At 33.7% G+C, this 21,487-nt stretch overlaps 2 protein-coding genes across 2 annotated transcripts in view; both read left to right on the top strand.

Annotated features, from left to right (window-relative positions):
* The window catches only part of LOC114329930 (arylsulfatase J-like), a 71,379-nt gene extending 68,891 nt beyond the window's left edge, over positions 1-2,488 (top strand). Inside the window, exon 9 of the mRNA XM_050648150.1 lies at positions 2,038-2,488. Within this exon, the coding sequence (XP_050504107.1) occupies positions 2,038-2,285 (248 nt within the window). The 3' untranslated portion in view covers positions 2,286-2,488. The remainder of the gene's footprint in view (positions 1-2,037) is intronic.
* An 11,342-nt stretch (positions 2,489-13,830) lies between these two features.
* The window catches only part of LOC114329928 (gamma-aminobutyric acid receptor alpha-like), a 47,708-nt gene continuing 40,051 nt past the window's right edge, over positions 13,831-21,487 (top strand). The window contains exon 1 of the mRNA XM_050648149.1: positions 13,831-14,131. The gene's annotated coding sequence lies outside the window, so the exon portion shown is untranslated. The remainder of the gene's footprint in view (positions 14,132-21,487) is intronic.

Here is a 21,487-nt window from a genome sequence, read left to right as displayed (position 1 = left end):
GACTAATAAGTTTCGAAACCGGTAGGGGTGCTTGCGGCACTCTCTGATTGGACTGGAATATGGTTCGGCTGTGTTTTCGTTTTGCAACGAAATTGAAAATGGTTATTCATTTTTGATTTACATTTACTCTGTGTGGAGTATGAAGGGAACCATTCTCGTTGGAACTTTACCGCGCTGAGCAGATGGGACGTGAATTGTAAATTGTAGAATTCCCTCATCTTCCTTAGTCTCAGGATCCGTATGGCTTGCACATTGTAGAAGCCTCGGAGGTGTAACCAGAGAAGGTTCCCATTGTTTTCATTCTGGTGGGATGTAGAATAGCATTATGTTGTTTTATATGCCATTAGAGTGAAAACTTAGTCTTTTTGCTAGCAGTTGCCGCTAGGGCATCTATGCCATTTCGTTCGTTGCAATCCGGAACTGCACGCTGGGGTTTGTTTTGGTTGGATCAGGGAGAGCAGCATATGTGCCTCCTGATGAGAGACTAATAAGTTTCGAAACCGATAGGGGTGCTTGCGGCACTCTCTGATTGGACTGGAATATGGTTCGGCTGTGTTTTCGTTTTGGAACGAAATTGAAAATGGTTATTCATTTTTTCATACTTTTTGAATTGAAAAATCAAGAATAATCATGGACAAGATTCCATAGGAATTACCACTATTCTTGTTCATATTATGTTATTCTTGTTCTTGAAATCCCAATGGTAAAAGTGTGGCGGTAATTAACACAGGTTGTACGTTTGATTTTTTGGCAAATAGCCAGCTACATTGTCCGTAGAAATAGGTTATGGCCAGACCATGGGAGCCCGTGGTCGACTACGATCATAGTCAGTGGTGATCTCACCAGATGATCAACAGATGCCGACCACTTCGAGTCACTATCGTTTGGTGTTTTCTGCAACGTTGAATTTTTCTCTAAGTCCTATTTAGGTTACTTTGTCACTTCTTCAGGACGTGTTGTATTTTATAGATGGTGACACTGGTTTTGTTAATGGTCCCTGGTGGTATTTGGTGGTGGTTGTTGGTGTCCTGTGCTGATTCCTCCTTGTCCGTGTGCAAAGTTTAAACTGAGCTATACCTCATCTAATTTACTTACCGTTGCACGTCATCCGCGCTATAGCCTGTGACACGATACCAACACGAAATATCTAGGCGGTAGGTGTGTTCCCCTTTAGAATCATTTTGATTCTAAAAAAGAACACACCCACCGCCTAAATATTTCGTGTTGGTATCTTGTCACAGGCTACGGCGCGGATGACGTGCAACGGTAAGTAAATTAGATGAGGTATATTGATTTAGGTGTATGGAAAAAAAGAGTTGTTGCCTCCAGGGTGTCGGTGTATTTGTCAGGAAGTTTGTTGCTGGCAGAGGTTAGCAGTTCGAAGTGTGTAGGAATGGGAATGTTCTTTTGGGATATCTGAGGAATATATTGCCGCCGTAGCATAAGCAGGCAGATTTGAGTATATTTTGGGCTCTATTGGAATTGACGTATGAGGCATCTTCTATGCTTGATTTTGTTGATGATATGAGGTGGAAGCAGTGGTCTAGCATAGTTCATAACTTTAGTGGGAACTGATATATCAATTGATTGATATATCGGCTCTTAGAAGACCTAACTGTGGAATATTATTAGCTAGAAAATATTTGTAAAGGCTCCAGTTGACGTATCTGCACGGATATGGTTTTGGTGTTAGTTTTGATTAAATATCTGCTGTTTTTATAGGATGGGTAGGTAATCCGACGTAATTGAGTGCTTGTGACGCATTCTCCGTGAAGAACACCGAATATGTCATATAATATAGTTATTATGTGGTTGGTGAAGGATATGCTCTAGTGATTAAAAAACGTCAGTTCTCGGTTTATCACAGGGTTGGAGACATACTCAAATAACCTAATACATATATGTGAACGTGGTTCGGTAATGATTATGAGGGCAGGAATTGTAAAACCAAAGTAGGGTGACATATTTGATATTTTTGGTGACTTTTTAAGAATCACATTCTTAGTATGTTATTTATGAAATATTGCTTACTTTCAGGTGGATCTTATTGCTTGTATGACATTCCAAGTGACCCCTGTGAAGAAAACGACCTAGCGAAATTTTTCCCCAGTGTGGTCAGACAAATGAAGAGGGCGTTAGTGAACTACAGAAGCAGCCTTGTAACCCAAGTAGAAGAAGAAACGGATATTGAAAAAGCCAATCCACAATTGTTTAAATATAGCTGGAATCCATGGCTGGAATGTACCAAACCTGACTGTCAATCACCTTTAGACAATTCAAAATAATGCCTGATGTTATTTATACAATTAAATAGTAACAGTCATGCTTCTCGGAATACTGATAATGTTTTAGAATGTACGTACAAGTTGAAGATATTAAAGAAATATCATGGATGGAATTTCTTTATAAACATAAAAAGGCTTAAGAATGCAACCTATATGTAATAATAAATTATATTTCCTTAGCAATAAACACTTAGTACTGATTAGTATGTTTTTCATTTTTTATCTTAGAAATTCTTAAAAAAAAGTTTCGCTAGAATATACTTAAAACTTTTCACGTGCCAAGAGTTTAACGCACGTTTTGATAACGCGCGATTTAAAACGACATACATTTTACTTCGAGGAATAGATCCAAAGATCTACTATAATAGTCCAGAGAAATAAGGATTTTCTAAGGACACTCATAGATCCAGGTAGCTGACTACTTTTTTAGTTATTGTAGACATATAAGAAGAAAACCTATCTGTTTCCTGCCTAGAGTTCGCGTCCGTTTTTTAATTATTAACAATTTAGTGCAAAAATCGCGATTTTTTCGATTTTTGGCACCCCATTCAAAAGCTAAATAGTTGACATAAAACTACAAAATTTAGTTTTTAGAGCATTGACAAACCTTCAAAATTCCGATTTTTGAAAGTTAAAAAGTTGATTTGTGGCTTTGCAAATTGCAAAATAAATGAAAATCGATATTTATTAATAACTTTTCCTAAATTTAACTTAGAATTTTAGGGATTCGCCCAAAGTTAGGTATTTTGGTCCTTAACAAACCCTCAAAATTTGAGACCGATCCATTGATTAGTTTAAAAGTTATTCTATTTGTTTATCCCAGAGACCTTTATTTTGTATTAATAAAGACAGAAAATAATGAACATTGGGCAATTCTGAGTATGCCAAATGAAAGTAGAAGACTGATAGTATCAAAATGTGTTAAAAAAAGATAAAAAAATAATTAATATAATCAAAAATCCTACTGCCAAATTTTTGAAATTTTGTAGTTTATAAACATTTAGAATAACTTTAAAAATATTGTCCGCAGGAACAATATTTTTATATATTCGAAAAGCTAGTATTTTAACACGAATTTTCAAATAAAAAATTTAACCTGGGTTCATTTGGGACAAAGTTAGCCATGTGTTTTTTTTATTCACAGCTAATTTGTTTATAATAATTAAGGAATTTCAGTGATGCCATTTTAAAGAATGGGAATTGTATTTTTTGTTCAAAAATTTGCACAAACATTGTATCTTCACAGCACCCTCTACGATTTTTCAAAAATGTAGTTCAAACGTTTACTAGGGGGAACCTACAAATCCATCAAATTAAAATACCGAAAAATCAATTTTAAGCCAATACAATTTTCTGTATCTCCGGATCAATTCAATGGATTTTGATCTTTCTTTTTTTAATTTGTATGCCACTTCTACGTACATTACAAGTATACCTTAACTTTTTCTATGATTTATAATGATAGAACATGGATTTTTGGGAAAAACTTATTTTTTCAAAAATTGTTTAAACAAATTAGACTGTTAATTAATTAATAAATTTCAAATTGCAAATAGACTAATTGCATATTTGTAATGTACAGAAACATTACATACAAACTAAAAAAAGGATCAAAATATATTCAGTAGATCCCGAGATATACAAAATGATAGTAGTTTTAAGTTGCCTTTTTTAGTTTTTGAACTCGTGCATTTGTCGGCTCCCAGCTCCCCCTTCCTTACCACGACTAGTCACCAATTGAACTACATTTTTAAAAATTCGTGTAAAATACCAACTTTTCGAATATGTAAAATATTTTTTTTCTACGGACAATATTTTTAAAGTTATTCTAAATGTTTATAAACTACAAAATTTCAAAAATTGGCATTAAGATTTTTGACTATATTAGATATTTTTTTCTTTTTTTAGTACATTTTAATACTATCACTTTTCTACTATTTGGCATACGCAGCATTGTCCTGTCTTCATTATTTTCTGTCTTATGCTATTGCAAAATAGAGGTCTCCGGGATAAACAAATAGAATAACTTTTAAACTAATTAATGGATCGATCTCAAATTTTGATGGTTTGTTAAGTACCCCAATACCCAACTTTGGGTGAAACCAGTGGCGCACCCAGAATTTTCTTCTAGGGGGGTTGACTTGGGTGGGGTTCGGATAAATAATCCCCTATAAAAAATCCCCAAAAAATATCCCTGGACAAAAAATCCCCAGACAAAAAATCACTGGACAAATAATCCCCTGGCAAAAAATCCCGGACAAATAATCCCCACACATTTTTTTCGACAAAATATGCCCACAAAAAATCCTCATGAAATATTTGCTGTCGAATAGTTCTCTAAAAGTTTTCCCGTGAACGCAATCGACTCTAATGTTTTTCAGTCTCGGTGCATAATGGGGAATTCTCACGACGAGGTCGAGGCGCGTGTTGAAACGAGCTTCAAGTGGGTCCTAATTTAAACGTCGGCAAAGAGAGATATAATATATATAATAGTGGAAAAGGAAGAGAACGCAGATACCCTACAAGACGGTAAAATTAGTAATATTTACTTTGTGATAAAATGTCCCGAATATGTCCCGAAGAATATAGGCAACCAAAAAGTTGACCGCCCTCAGTGGTGGAGATAAAAATATTAGTTGGTTTTTTTAATTCTCACAATGATAAAAATTAGAACTAAATGTAGTTTGACCATAAAATTACCACGCAACTGATCGTACCCTCGCTTGACGAGACATCCGCACTATCCACAGGCCAATAAATTTTAGCATTTGGTGTTATTTTAAGGGTCATAAATACCAAATTTTGACAGAAATTTCTCTATCTCTCCTTGCGTTTAATCTTTTTCACGTTGGGCTGAATCCCGTCTTCAGTTTTTATCTTTTTCTGTTACATTTTTTTATTTCACTCATAATGTCGCAACACGCTCTGTCAGTTTTCCTCTTAAGAGTTTATAGCAATGGCCATGAAACCGCTTTTCGACACGACAATAATGATTAAGTAATTAAGATTAAGCATGAATTATTGTAATTTCGATTACCAAATTTTGAATTCCAATTACATGCCGAAAACTTCAAATTTTACATGACAAACGAGTGTGAGTTTTTTCAAAAATCGTGGAAGGTATGGAGAATGAGCTAAGGCTGTGGGAATTATGTTGTCATTATTCGATTAAATCTTTTGCTCACTCTGCCTTGAATATCTAAGTTCAAAACATTGTCTATTATGTGTGTGCATACATGAAAAATTTTTAGCTTTGTTATGAAAACGCAGAACACAGGTTTTTGACATAGCTTTTGAAGCAGGTTTCTGAAATGTTGCTTGCAGTGAATTAAAACTGATGACTAAATATTTTTTGCTATATATTACTAAAAAGATTACTACCATACTCATACGTCGAAGAAATAGTTGGTGACTACCAGTGTGATTTCAGGCGCGGAAGATCGATTGTTGATCAAATATATACTATTAGACAAATGTTCAAAAGGATTGGGAGTATAATCAAGAGGTGCATCAGATCTTCATAGATTTTAAACAGCCTTATGATTCAATTAATCATCCTACACTATGGAATACAATGGTCGAGCTGGGCGTACCCAATAAACTAACTGCGGTAACGCAATTGTGTGTAAGTAACTTCTTTGCACACGTTAGAAGAGGTGGGGAAATATCAAATGCTTTCTGCGTAAATTCTGGACTGAGACAGGGAGATCAGTTGTCCCCATTGTTGTTTAACCTGGCCTTAGAATATGCCATGCGAAAAATTTATTCAAAAATCAAACCAGACATAGCTGCTCGGGGAGAAGCCAGATGGGAGAAGGTCTGTAGGATGGCCTAGAAAAAGGTGGAAAGATGCAGTCAGAGAAGATCTGGAGAAAATGGGAGTGAGACAATGGGAAATATTGGCACAGGACCGACACATGGAAGGCAATAGTAAACCACTCGCAACGATACTCGAAGAGTTAGAACGCCATTAATGATGATAATAACTAAATAATTTACACGTTAAATTTACAAAAATTAACAGGTTTTTTGCATTACAATCAAGATTATCGTTTTCAGGACCAGCAGTGCTCATCAGGAATAGGCAATGTTTTGAAGATAGTTATTCAAAGCAGAGTGAGTAAAAGATTTAAGCGAATAATTACAACATGGTTCCCACAGCCTTAACGCATTCCCTATATTATCTTCCACGATTTTTTAAAAAACTCACACTCGTTTGTCATGTAAAATTTGAAGTTTTCGGCATGGAATTGAAATTCGAAATTTGGTAATCGAAATTACAATAATTCATGTACTTAATCATTATTGTCGTGCCGAAAAGTGGTTTCATGACGATTGCTATAGCTCTCGCGCACTGAGGCTGAAAAACATTTGAGTCGATTGCATTAACAGGAAAATTTTTAGAGAACTATTCGGCAGCAAATATTTCTTGGAGATTTTTTGTCCGGGATTTTTTTGTGGGGATATTTTGTCCAAAAAAAATTGTGGGGATTATTTGTCCGGTATTTTATCTCCTGGGATTATAATTTGTCCGGGGATTTTTTGTCCAGGGATAATTTGTGGAGATTTTTTGTCCGGGATTATTTGTCCGGGGATTATTTGTCCTAGCCTCGCTTGGGCACCAAAATGTTTTTGTATTGTTTCCGAAAGACAAGTTACATTTTCCTACTATTCTTTATATTTTTTATATGCCCTGGGAGGGGTTTTAACCCCCAAAACCCCCCTGGGTGCACCACTGGGTGAAACACTAAAGTTTTAAAGTAGATTTAGTAAAAGTTATTAACAAATAACGATTTTCAGTTATTTTGCAGTTGGCGTAGCAAAAAATTAACTTTTAAACTTTCAAAGATCGGAATTTTGAAGTTTTTTAATGTTCTAAAAAGTTAAATTTTGTAGTTTTATGTCAACTGTTTAGCTTTTGAATGGGGTACAAGAAATCTAAAAAATCGCGAGTTTTGCACTAAATTGTTAATAATTAAAAAGCGGACTCGAACTCTAAGCAGGGAACAGGTAGGTTTTCTTCCTATAGGTCTGCAATAACTAAGTCACCTACCTGGATCTTTGAGTGTCCCGAACATGGTCTATTTCTAGCTTATTTCCCTGGAGTATAACTTCATATCTCATAGATATGAAGGGAAGTAATCTGAGTATTATCGTAGGTCTCCTAACAAGACATCGTCGCCTCAAGGCAAACATGAACAAAATCGGAGTGACAGAAAGTAGGATTTGCAGATTCTGTCAGGCAGATGACGAGATGGTAGAACACGTTTTATGCAACTGCCCAGGGTTCGACAGGATAAGGTTCAATACATTTGAGCATTATTAACTATGTAGATCCCTACGTCTTCGTAGAAGTATCACCTAAGACCATAATATACTTGGTTAAAAAGACTGGGCCGAAGGGACAATTTTAACTAACTCGAAAGGATAAGCCACAATGGGCCTTTTAGGTCGAAGGGGAGGGTGGTTAAGCACCCATTCAAATTGAACCTAACCTAACCTGGTTGGACTGTTTATTGAAGTTATACTTCTTAAGGCTCCATTGAGAGTAAAATTTCATAATACTGCGCGCATGCGCACACAGACAGTATGGCGTTTAGTTGCTAAATCTTTCAAGTTATGTATAAATATATCAGTGCAAGAAAAGGTGTGAAAATAATATATTAGTGTTTTTAGTAAATTTATTTATTATAATTTTTGTTTTTTTGGATTTTTCTTCCTCAGGAGTAAGATTAGTATTATTAAAACATTTTATTGTATACAGGGTGTCCAGAAACTCTACCGACAAACGAAGACAGGAGATTCCTCAGGTAAATTTAAGATAATTTAACCCAATTCACTTAGTCCGAAAATGCTTCTTAAGGGAGTTAGAGCTCTTTGAAGATGGCGTCTTGTAATTAGTTTTTCTTAAATACCCCCAGAACTCTTCTATTTAGAAAAACAAAAATTGGTACGCGTATTTATCTTCAAGATATAAATCTAATCCATACATTTCAAATTTCTAGTACCGATCATAGGCGTCCGTTTTGGGTAGGGCAACGGTTATTTTATCGCATAACTTTTTTATCTTTAAGTTTCATGCATTTCTGACACTGGATTATTAAATTGTGAAGTATTCTAGTACTAAAATGTACTCTTTTTTTAAATCGGTAGGACACAGCGTTTTCTAGAAAAATCTATCTGAAAATTTTTCACTTTCTGAATTACAAAAAAAAATTTCAAAAAAAAACTGTTTAGAAAGACGAAAACTGGTACATTTATTTATATTCCAGAGATAAATCGATTTCATTAATTGCGAATTTCTAGTACTGGTCATAGGCGTCCGTTTTGGGTAGGTCAACAGTTATTTTATAGCATAATGTTTTTGTCTTGAATTTTCGAGCATTTTTGACACTAGATTATTAAATTATGAGGTATTCGAGTACTAAAAGTTACTCTTACTTTATGTTGGTAAAATACTTCGTTTTTTGTTGAAAAGTTCTTTCAATTTTTTTTCAAATTCCAAAAACGAAAAACTTTCAAATCGATTTTTCTAGAAAACGGTGCATCCTACCGACTTAAAGCAAGAGTACCTTTTAGTACTAGAATACCTCACAATTTAATAATCCGGTGTCAAAAATGCATAAAAGTTAAGGACAAAAAAGTAATACGATAAAATACCCGTTGCTCTACCCAAAACGGACGCCTATGACCGGTACTAGAAATTTGCAATCGATGGAATCGATTTATCTCTGAAAAGTAAATATGCATACCAATTTTCGTTTTTCTAAATAGAAGCCTTCTGGAGTTATTTAAGAAAAACTAATTTCATGACGCTATCTTCAAAGAGCTCTAGCTCCCTTCAGAAGCATTTTCGAACTAGGTGAATTGGGTTAAATTGTCTTAAAATTATCTGAGGAATCTCCTGTCTTCGTTTGTCGGTAGAGTTTCTGGACACCCTGTATTTATTATGCATCACCTTGTCTGTTTGTTACCGTGAATTGTCATTAGGTACGTCCGAACCGATACAGACACAGTCCTCGTAGCGTATTTGGTATTAGTCCAGAAAGCCACTGCGCATCCGCTAGGAAAAATATTCTAATTCGGATTTTTTGCACAATCTTACTCAAAAAGGACCCCTTTTAACAAATTTGCATGTTGCCAGGACCAAAAGTTGGTCAAAAATTTTTTAAACGTTTTTTTTTGTTTTTTTCCTAAAATTATTTTTTTTGCATGGAACAAATTTTTTTTAGGTTTTATGGATCATTCCAAACAGAAAAGGCCTTTAGTGACTTTTCTCTTAAGTTGATAGTTTTTGACATATAAGCGATTAAAAATTGAAAAATTGCGAAATCGGTCATTTTTAACCCTCAAAAACTATGTGAAAAACTGAAAATTTGAATGTTGCCAAGGTAGGTAGATATTCTTTAAACATCGATTGATGAAATCCCAAAGAGTTTTTTGCAATACAATATTCAAAACTCCTTTGTTTTTTAATTGCTAATCAAGCGTGCGCGACACTATTTTCCACCGACAGTATGGTGCAAATGAAAGCTATTTCGTAAACCGGCGACTTTAAGGAAAAATCCCGAAACAGGTCGATTTTTATTTTTAAGTTATGCTTTTGTGGCATATATAGTATACTAGTGACGTCATCCATCTGGGCGTGATGACGTAATCGATGATTTTTTTAAATGAGAATACGGGTCGTGTGCTAGCTCATTTGAAAGGTTCTTCAATTCTCTATTCAGTAATATAAACAAAAAAAATTTTTACTAAATTAAATCATTTGGCAAATTGACAAAAAAATTAAATTATTGGACACCCTGTATAAATAATTATGTAAATGTTTATATTACTGAATAGAGAATTGAAGTACCTTTCAAATGAGCTAGCACACGACCCCTATTTAAAAAAATCATCGATTACGTCATCACGCCCAGATGGATGACGTCACTAGTGTACCATATATGTCACAATATCATAACTTAAAAATAAAAATCGACCAGTTTCGGGATTTTTCATTAAAGTCGCCGGTTTACGAAATAACGAATTTATTCCTTTCATTTGCACCATACTGCGTACACATGCAACGGTGGAAAATAGTGTCGCGCACGCTTGATTAGCAATTAAAAAACAAAGGAGTTTTGAATATTGTACTGCAAAAAACTCTTCGGGATTTCATCAATAGATGTTTAAAGAATATCTACCTACCTTGGCAACATTCAAATTTTCAGTTTTTCACATAGTTTTTAAGGGTTAAAAATGGCCGATTTCGCAATTTTTCAATTTTTAATCGCTTATATGTCAAAAACTATCAACTTTAGAGAAAAGTCACTACAGACCTTTTCTGTTTGGAATGATCCAAAAAACCTAAAAAAAATTTGTTCCATGCAAAAAAAATAATTTTAGGAAAAAAACAAAAAAAAAGTTTAAAAAATTTTTGACCAACTTTTGGTCCTGGCAACATGCAAATTTGTTAAAAGGGGTCCTTTTTGAGTAAGATTGTGCAAAAAATCCGAATTAGAATATTTTTCCTAGCGGATGCGCAGTGGCTTTCTGGACTATATAGCATTCGGCTAGAGATCGAGAGGTCTTGAGTTCGAATCCGGAGCAATCCTATACTTTTTTTTTATTTTTTTGAAAGCGGTAAGCACAAAATTAGTTTGGTGTTTAAAAAAATTAAAACAAACTGTTTAAAGTATATTTATTTTTAAGAAATCATATAATAGAAGTATAACTTCTTACGTGCGTACAAAGTACACACACACACACTCTTTTTTGTTTCTAAGTTTATCTGTATCTGTAGAGTAAGGAGGCCGAGTCAAGTCCCACAGCAATTTGGCCACAATTGGCCCATTGTGCATCTTCCCAGGGGACTGTCTATGTAGCTCATTGTCAAACCTACCATTTCCAGGAAGGTGGACAAATCACCAGGGGATGCCTCCCCTATGTCTGCCGGTGTAGGCCAAAGCTCACCGATCGCGTACTCTCCTATTGACGATAACTCCGGTCATTCATATAGGACATGCTCAACAGTTTCGTCATCTCGTTCACACTTCCTGCACAGAGGTTGTATCTACTATCCCCAGTGTGTGGAGGTGTTTGATTAGTTGATAATTGCCAGTTAAAAACCAACTGTCAAACTTGGGTTTTTCCTGGTCATTCTCAAGTACTTTTCTGATGCTGACTTCCCAAGGTTCATTAGTGTTACCTTGTCAAGTCTACATCCTGGTCCTTCTTCACATTTTTTCACGGTTTGCGTGTGGGAGTGACATTTGGCAATTTCCGCCATTGTTGTAGTTGACCAGGCAAAAAGATCACCAGGTTCTAAGAGTCTTAGGCCTGCAGTCTTCCTAACTAGCTGGTCAGCAATGCGGTTGCCTTTATTTATATCGTGTCCTTTAGTCCTTTAACCCACCTCAGGATGATGTTGTTATCATCCGAAGCTTGGGCTAGTGACTTATGACACTCCATTGGTATGACACGTATATTACATATAGTATATTTTTACTTAGGTCGGTGTTTTGGTTGATACAATATTGATATCATCAATAGACTTAAACAACGTTTTGTGCTAGACCTCCACATTCCCTTGTATTTGCTATATTATACATGATACTATAAATAACAAGATAATATATTGCGCATCTCGAGGAGAAGGGAGTCGTGACGCAACTGGAGACCCAAGTTCGTAATGGTTCGTAATGACCGAATGATTTCCGATTAGTTTGAATTGCTCGCGGTTGTATAGTCCAGGCTGTATGGTCGCCCCCGTTAGGTAAATTATTCCAATTCGATTTTTTTTGCAAAAACTTACTAAAAAAGAGTTCCTTATAACAAATCCGGGTGCCGGGAAGTGCCGCTGTCAGAAAATTGTTTAAACAATTTTTTTAAACAAATTCAAAACATTACTTTTTTCGATTCGTTCAATTTTCTTAGATTTTTTGGATCATTATAATAGACTTGGATCCCGCGTATCAAAAAAAAGTTGATTAATAGCAAGCTGAAAATCTGTTAATAGCTTAACGGTGTCTAGTCGGACAAACTTTGATGTACTGGAACACTGGAACAGGGGAAGTTTTAATTGTGGAACAGTTTAAAAATATGGAACGTCAGATTACGAAAACGTCCCAAATATTTTGTCGGACAGAACATCCAATTGATTTGTTACCCTTTCATTAAACTCTCATGCAAAAATCAGACTGCTATTACTAACCAACATGATTTCTGTCATTTGACATGTTCTTCGTGTTCCACTCATTAAAATGCCCAGTTGGTGATAAACACCAGTCTGATTTTTGCATGAGGGTTTAATGAAATGGTAACAAATCAATTGGAAATTCTGTCCGACAAAACACATGGAACGTTTTCGTAATCTGACGTTCCAAATTTTTAAACTGTTCCACAATTAAAACTTCCCCTGTTTCAGTGTTCCCATACATCAAAGTTTGTCTGACTAGACACCGTTAAGCTATTAAGAAATTTTCAGCTTGCTATTAATAAACTTTGTTTAGTAAGCGGGATCCAGCAAAAAAGGATAAGCGGTATAAGCAAAAAAGGTCTCTTGTGATTTTTCTCTAAAATTTATTTTTTTCGAGTTATACGCGATTTAATATTTGAAAAACGCGAAAATCGCCATTTTCAAGTCTTAATAGCTCAGTTAAAAATTATTACTATGAAAGTTAGAAAGTGATCAAATCAAAGTTTAAAGTCCACCCTACAAAATCCTGAAGAAATTGTTGTCATTATTTTATTACTAAGCTGTTATTTTTAATTATTAACAATGAGCGCTAACTGCATATAGGCGGCCGTCAATAGTGAGTGCGAAAGAGATGTACCATTCCGGCCGTCTAATGGTGCATCTCACTTGCACTCACATTGACGGCTGCCTCACTTAGCGCTCTTGGTTAACAATTAAAAAAAACAGCTCAGTAATAAAATAATGACAAAATTTCTTCAGAATCCTGTAGGGGGGGCTTTCAACTTTGATTCAGTCGCTTTTTGACTTTCATAATAATAATTTTTAACCGAGTTATTCGCGTTTTTTAAATCTTAAATCGAGTATAACTCAACAACAGTCAATTTTAGAGAAAAATTACAAGAGAACTTTTTGGCTCATAATGACCTAAAGAATCAAAAAAATTATACGAAGTAAAAAAATTGATTTTTTGAAGTGAAAAAATAGATTTTTTGAATTTGTTTAAAAAAATTGTTTAAACAATTTTCCGATCGCGGCACATCCCGCCACTTTGTATATTTGTTATAAGCAACTCTTTTTAAGCGAGTTTGTGCAACAAAATCGAATCGGAATATGTTACCTAACGGGGGCGACGATACAGCCTGGACTATAAGCTAACAACAAGAATTCAAATTCCGGTCTCCAGTTACGTCATGCGATGCGCGAACTCGGACGTATTTGCGCTACGGGAAGATACTATCTTATTATTTATAGTATCATGATATTATACATGAATTAACCTTATTAATCTGTTTTCACAAAATGTGGTCCATTTTCACTATTTTTTTCACAAATTACCAAGATGAAATATTCCCGTCAATATAATTTTCCTTTGTGCTAAATGAACCTGTAATTCAGTAAATCATATCATGAGAACACATAATGTTTTACACCCTCTAGAAATCACCAAGAGGCAAACGACGTATGCCTCTTCAATTTTGCGCGCGTCTCATGCCTTCGGGGTTTAATTTAGAGTTTTGGAGTTTTCCCTTTTCACCACTTCTCGCTTGATTTACATGAGAAGTGTATCTATCGTGTCTTAGTGGTATGTACATACACGTGACATATTTTAGCATGCCTTGAAGTGATTAGTGCTTGATTTATTACGGTTAATAGATTTCTAAAGGTAATACTTAATTTAGGATTAATTGCAAATAATTATTTTATGGTAATTATGCCTAACAAAACTCTGAAATAATGTTACTCATTAATGTGTTCCTTAGTTTATAAGTAATACTTACAAAATTTTCATTTGTTCCTTCTTTTAATGCATATCTTATAGCAAACGTTAGATTAAAATATTAGCTCTATGTTTTTATTTAGTTTTATGTAACATTACGACTAAGTTATTTTTAACTTAACTTTCTTAACTAACTTTCTTTTCTCTTCACTTTAAACATTTAAAAATTCTTCTCAAAGCCTTCACATTTGGGTTGTAGAGAGACTATTACATTTTAGGAATTAAAATGTACCCTATACATATAGGGTGTAACAAAAAGGCAGGTCATAAATTAAATCGCATATTCTGGGACCAAAAATAGTTCGATTGAACCTAATTTACCTTAGTTCAAATGTGCACACAAAAAAGTTACAGCCCTCGGAAGTTACAAAATGAAAATCGGTTTTTTTTTCAATGTATCGAAAACTATTATAGGTTTTTTATTGAAAATGGACGTATCGCATTCTTATGACAAAAACATCTTAAAAAAACTAACAGTGAAATTTGTGCACCCCTTAAAAATTTGTTGGGGGTTTTGTTCCCTTAAACCTACCCAAACTTTTGTGTACGTTTCAGTTAAATTATTATTGTTGTACCATTGGTTAAAAACCATGTTTTTAAAACTTTTTTGGCTATTAGTATTTTTTCGATAAGCCAGTTTTTATCGAGATGCGGCTTCTTTTTAATATGTTTACAGAAAAATTTTATGTTAGTTTTGTTCCCTCATACCTCCCAACCTCCCAAATGTTTGAGTACGTTCCAATTAAATCATTATTGTGGTATGTACCATTAGTTAAACAAAATGTTTTTAAAACATTTTTGCCTCTTAGTATTTTTTCGATAAGCTAGTGTTTATGGAGATGCCTTCTTTTTTAATATGTTTCAAAATCTACCTAAAAGATTTTAGGTCAATTATAAATAAATTTTCAAATTATTACCAGGTCTCTATAATCTTACTTAACTACATATTTACACATATGTGGTGGATCTTACAAATGTTCAAAATATGTCGATAAAAACTGGATTATCGAAAAAATATTAAGAGGCCAAAAAGTTATAAAAAATTGTGTTTAACTAATAGTACCACCATAATAATTTACTTGGAACGTACTATTGTGTTTCAATTTATCAATCAAAGATAGAATAAATTTTTTTATTTTTTTAATATAACGCGGGCACATAAATTTGATACACCCTGTATATTGATTTGTAAGTATTTATTAGAAGTTAGCTTTCACGCAAGGTGGTTTCTCCTTAATGAATTTTTCCATGAAGAGTATTAAAAACATTTGTAAATAAAAGTGAAGTGAAGGTTATTTAGGATTATTATTTTAAACCGATTGTTTATTACAGGAAAGGTAGAAGCCATAGGTAATTAGTTCTTAGAAAATTAAGGTAAAGAAAGTTTGGACTTTTAATCGCTTTTTGTTTAACCCCGAGTAAATTTTGTAGAATTTCCCGAAAGTAATTATTATGATGGTAGGAATATTTTTGAAAGTATGAGTGGGTGTTTCGAATGAAAAAAAGAATGGGGAAGAAGAAATGGAGTAGTTCAGAAGCAAGTACTAGTGGTCGTGTTGATAGTGAGAGTAGCTGAAAAGTGGAACGAGAGACAAATCAAATCGAGAAGAAATACCTCTTTGATTCTGTAAAGTCCAAGAGAGTAAGTTACAAGAATTATCGTTATTAAAATTATTTGTGACACCAAGTAAAAAAGATACTTGGGTCTCAGGAGATTATTGTTGAGAGAAAGAGAGGAGAGAGATTTGGAGTTTATTGAACGAGTCCTGGTCAAAGGAAGCCTGGCTGGTGTTTTGGAGAAATAGTTGCTGGTATGCTGCTGGATTTTTGCTGAGAACGGAGAGGGTTTTAATTGGTAGCCTAGCATAATCAACAAGGAGAAGCTGTTTGGGTCAAGAGGAGACATCATTGTGTGTGAATCAAAAAGGTCAGTCAATAGCCTATGTGATAGATTTTCTTTATAATCAGAAGTTAATTTTTTTACGTAAAAGCATATGCATTTAAGATTCCAACATTTCAAAAAAATAGGAAGTATAAGTAATTTTGCGAATACCAAATTTGTTTGTTTAGCTTGTTTTATTAATGGTATCAAGAACAAAGCGATAAATATTTTTTTGAATTAGATTAATTTATATGATAAAGGTTTCATTTGGACAATTATGCCCACAGAATTTAATTGATAAATTTACAGAGCATTGCTTTTGATAATAAAGGTATTTGTATGTGTTTATTTATGTTATTTCTATTTATTTCCTTTTCCTATTTTTATCCCGATAAGGATCAACTAAGAGATACTGAAGCCACGAGAAAGGATAAGTATAATCTAATTTAATTATTTTTTTATGACAAAAAGGCACCCTGACAATTTTTATTCATTTTTATATATGATTTGCGACAATTAAATAATTAATCAAATAAATAATAATTAATATCAAAGTAATAGAAAGCAGATCATTAACAGTACATAAAAGTTTGGGGGATTTTTAAGGGAACAAAACCCCTATAAAATTTTTAGGGGATGCACAAATTCATTCTACTGTTATTACTTAAAATCTACAGTCTACTGTTATGTTCCTGCCATAAGAATGCCACATGTCAATTTTCAATAAAAAATCTTCATTCGTTTTGAATATATTGGAAAAAATCGATTTTCTTTGTGTAACTTCAAAGGGCTGTAACTTTATATGCACATTAATTTGTACTAAGGTAAGTTAGGTTCAATCGAATTATTTTTGGTCCCAGAATATGTGATTTAATTTATGACCTGCCTTTTTGTTACACCCTGCATATTTAATAATAGTGGGGAAAGTATACATCTCTGTCGCACACCTCTTTTATCTTTATATTGTCTTTTAAATGATCCCCAACTGCAACCACTACAATTTTTTAGTAATGGATTGTTTATTATACCGTGGTGTCTGCTGCCTAGACCAATTATTGATTTTAATATTTTCATCAGTTCGTGATGTTTTATCTATATATTTATTGCTGTGCCAGTGTGCTATCGGAGCCATCTATGCTCTGGCATTCTTTGTACATGCCCGTACCACTGCAGGGCTCAGTTTTCCAACTTTTTTGTAATTGAACATTATACTTCCAGTCTGTTTCATATTTCCTCTGTTCTTATTTTATCAGTTTTATGAGTCCAATTCAGCTGTTCTTATTTTATTTGGTATTGTTGTTGTCATTTCATACTTTGCTCCATATAGGGTAATATTTAGCACTATGCTCTGAAAGATCCTTTCTTTGTTTTCATTTGGTTAGACTGTTGTTCGATATCACTGCATGGAGTGCTTTCGTGGCTCGTTTTGGCCGTGCTATTTTCATTTCAATATCTTTCATACAAATACCATCTCGGCTCATCGTTGACCCTAAATACTTAAAAGTCTTACAACTCTTAATAGTCTCTTCTAAAATTGTATATAGAAGTATTCGGTCTTACACAAATTTATCTTAAGTATCCATAGCTCATACTCTTCTTTTAATTTCCTTATCATATTTTCCATGTCCTCCCGTTCTTGTCCAAAAATGACTTGGTCATCGGCGAAAAGTACCTATAATAGTGAATGATTTTTTTAAAATTTAAATTAAAAAATTTTTTTAATCTTTTTAAAAGATAAAATTGCAAGCTTCATGAAACGTATGAAGACGTAATGAAATAATTGGTTTAATAACACTTTTAACGTTTTGTTGTAAAAATAATTATTTTTTTCTACAACCATGTTAAAAATGCAATTTTTAGCACTCCATACGAGCGTTAAAAATGCTACTTTAAGGCACTAGTGCTTTAAAATATTCTTCAAGGCACTGCAGTTCGTATTGACCGTATAGACAATTTTGATGTAATGTCAAAAAAATATAAAAATGGAATGTCAGTCAAGTTCAAGTAAAAGTTTTTGTAGATATTGTCCTGTAATTACGTTTGTAGAAAAAATATTATATGATATGCGTGTTAAAAAGTACATTTTTAAAACACTCATGTGAATTTCTTTCACATGCGTGCCTTAAACGTGTACTTTTAACACCTATATCATAAATAACTATTAAATGTGCTACAAAACCAAAAACACATTAGAAAATATTCCTATCCTATTTTTTTTTTAAATTTGCGGGCTTGCGCCTATTTTACTCCATTATATTTCTGTTAAAGCTTTCATTTATTAAATTTAGTCAAAGGTTTAGACTCCCTAAACGGCAACGGTGAATGACAAAGCTTCTCAAATTGGTATTGTTTTACGGACCATCAATGTCTCATTAAAATGGATGAATCAAGTTGCAAATAGATCAATACTCACAGGTAAACGGCAATTTGATGTAGAACGGAAATTAGTTGGTAACGGTTTCTCCCATCTAACCATTAAATGAAAATTATGTTTCCATGAAATTTATGTGTTGGAAATGGTGATATTTTAGCTACAGAAATACCTAGTCCTGCCATAAGATATTTATTAAAAAGAAATTAAACTACTGGTTTGATTTAAAAATTTTTTACACAATTTATTACTGATAACGACCTAGTAGTAAAAAAACGTAGTAAAAAAGTAGTAATAAAGTATAAAAAACATATTCAAAATGGCCGCCATGTGTCTGAATACGGTATCGAAGTATGGACCAAGAGCTAGCAACGTCGAAAAAACAGGTATTTTAAAACAACTGGTTCTTTAATATATTATTCCCTATGCTTCCTCGAACACCGTACCGCCCATCTGGCTACTGATACAGGTTGCGTTCATTACTGCGCAGCACACCTGTACAGGTAAATATATCGAATTTAAAATTATTTTAAGACGAAAAATTTTTTTGTCATTACTTTTTAAACCTTATTAGAAATATGAATTATAATTGCCTGACATTTCTGTGGTTTAAAAAGTAATGACAAAAAAAATTTCGTCTTAAAATAATTTTAAACTCAATATACAGGGTGATTGATTAGTGTGATAAAGCTCAGTAGATTCGCTTTAGTAACAGATAGCAATTAAAGTTAATAACAAAAATTGTAGCCAACTTTGATCTTCATATTACAAAATTAATTCGATTGTTACAGGGTGTTCGATAATATAGTGGCAGACTGAACTTATGTTTTTTTAAACGGAACACCCTATATTTTATTTTATATTCGAAATCCTCTTAACTTCCCCATCACAAAAATATAAAGGTTTGATATGGTATTTAGGGCTTTTACAAAGTTATAACGAATTTTCAATGAAAATCGTAACAAGTTCAGCTCCCTGTAAATAAAATTAAGCAAAACAGCAATGGTTCATTGGTGCCGTATTTTTTGTTGATTGTGAAAATTTTTATGAATTGTTGATATTGCTAATTTTCTTTATATTGAATACAGGGTGAGTCAAAACGCAAGCATTCTTTTCTCAGAAATTTTAAATTTAACACCCTGTAGTTTATATCACTATCGAAAAGTACCATATTTTTGTATAATATTCCCTATGTCTAAATTTGCTAGTTTTCGAGATATTTTCATATTTCAGAGCAAGTTATTATTTAGGGTGTTCTATTTAAAATTACTGAGAAAACAATGTACTTACGTTTTGTGACTCACCCTGTATTCGATATAAAGAAAATTACCAATATAAACCATTCTTATAAATTTTGAAAATCAACAAAAAATATGGTACCAATAAACCATTGCTGTTGTGCTTATTTTTATTTACAGGGAGCTGAACTTATTACGATTTTCATAGAACGTTGGTTATAACTTTCTAAATACCCTGTATAACATAACAAACCTTTATATTTTTGTGATGAGGAAGTTAAGAAGATTTCGAATATAAAATAAAATATAGTTTGTTCCATTAAAAAAAAAACATAAATTTGGTAGGCCACTGTGTTATCGAACACCCTGTAACATTCTAACTAATTTTGTAATGTGAATCTCAAAGTTGGCTACAATTTTTGTTATTAACTTTTATTGTTATCTATTACTATAGCGGATCTACTCAGCTTTGTCACAATAATCAATCACCCTGATTTTGTATTTACCTGTACAACAGGTGTGTTGCGCAGTAATGAATACAACCTGTAGCAGCAGCCAGATGGCCGGTACGGTGTTCGAGAAACCATAGGGAACAATATATTAAAGAATCAGCTGTCTTAAAATATTTTCTCGAAAACGTTGCTAGCTCTTAGACTCTTAGACCAGTTTGTTAGGCTATTCATCGATCACTGTAGGGACGACATTTGTAGGAACACTATCCACAAACAGTCCTCACTCGTGAGTAATTTTGCCTTATGCGTGGGTGCAGAATCCTGTAGGAATATTAATGTTCTATTGCGGAAAGAAAAGTGGTTTAGGGGATCCACTTCATTTATTAAAATATCCCGCTTATCATTTCTCGCCGCTTATTTAACACCTTTTTTCACAATAATGTAAATAGGTAACAACATCATAGGACCCTCCCCACCAAACCATCACTGAGTCATAATAACATTGAAATCACCCAATAATATTAACAGTTCTTCGTTCTTAACACTATCCATCATATATTCAGGTGCTTCGTAAACGCGTTTCATCTCTTCTTCTGACTTGCAGTTACTCCTTAACTACCACTTGGGTTTACCCTTCTTGGAATCGTGTAAGGGTAAGGCATCCGATATAAATATGTCGATGTTATATCCATGAAGTTCTTTTTCTATTCCATTTGTCTCTGTTGTTGATAGATTAAAAATGTTGCTGGTTTCTTCTTACGGTGCTATCTTTTGCTGAAGGTTAGCAATCATTACAGCTATTCTCATCTTAAATTTTGCTGTTCTGAATAGCTCAATAGAGGTGTAGCCAAACCACTCACGTAGGTCCCTAAAACATGAGATTCTTCGTCTTCCTCTTAAATCATTTTCCTCTATTTTAACCTTCGGTCTTCCTGTTTCATTTTGCCAGGTGTTGATCTAGAAGCCACTTCCATATATCAGTTTTACATTTTTGGTACGAAACTCGATAAATGGGTTCAGGTACAAAACACATTTTCTCTGGACCTTCCTTAGCTGCTACTTCGGCGCCTCATTTCCCCCAATAAAAAATACCCAGGCACCCAGCTAAGAGCTAGTTTATTATTTTTATTCTGCAACTCATGCAGAGCTTTAAAACAGGTTGTTGTGCAGCTCTGTTTTGATAGGATTTATCAATGCTTTCAGAGCCGATCGGCTATCCAAGTGCATAATTTTATCATGATCTTAAATTACAGATTTAATTATTGTCTCTATCGCGTCCTGCAGGGCCAATGTCTTCGC

The sequence above is a fragment of the Diabrotica virgifera genome, chromosome 4 (genome assembly GCF_917563875.1).
Source record: "Diabrotica virgifera virgifera chromosome 4, PGI_DIABVI_V3a".
Taxonomy (NCBI): domain Eukaryota; kingdom Metazoa; phylum Arthropoda; class Insecta; order Coleoptera; family Chrysomelidae; genus Diabrotica; species Diabrotica virgifera.
Note: the sequence above shows the minus strand (reverse complement) of the source record. Positions and strands in the feature narration are given on the sequence as shown.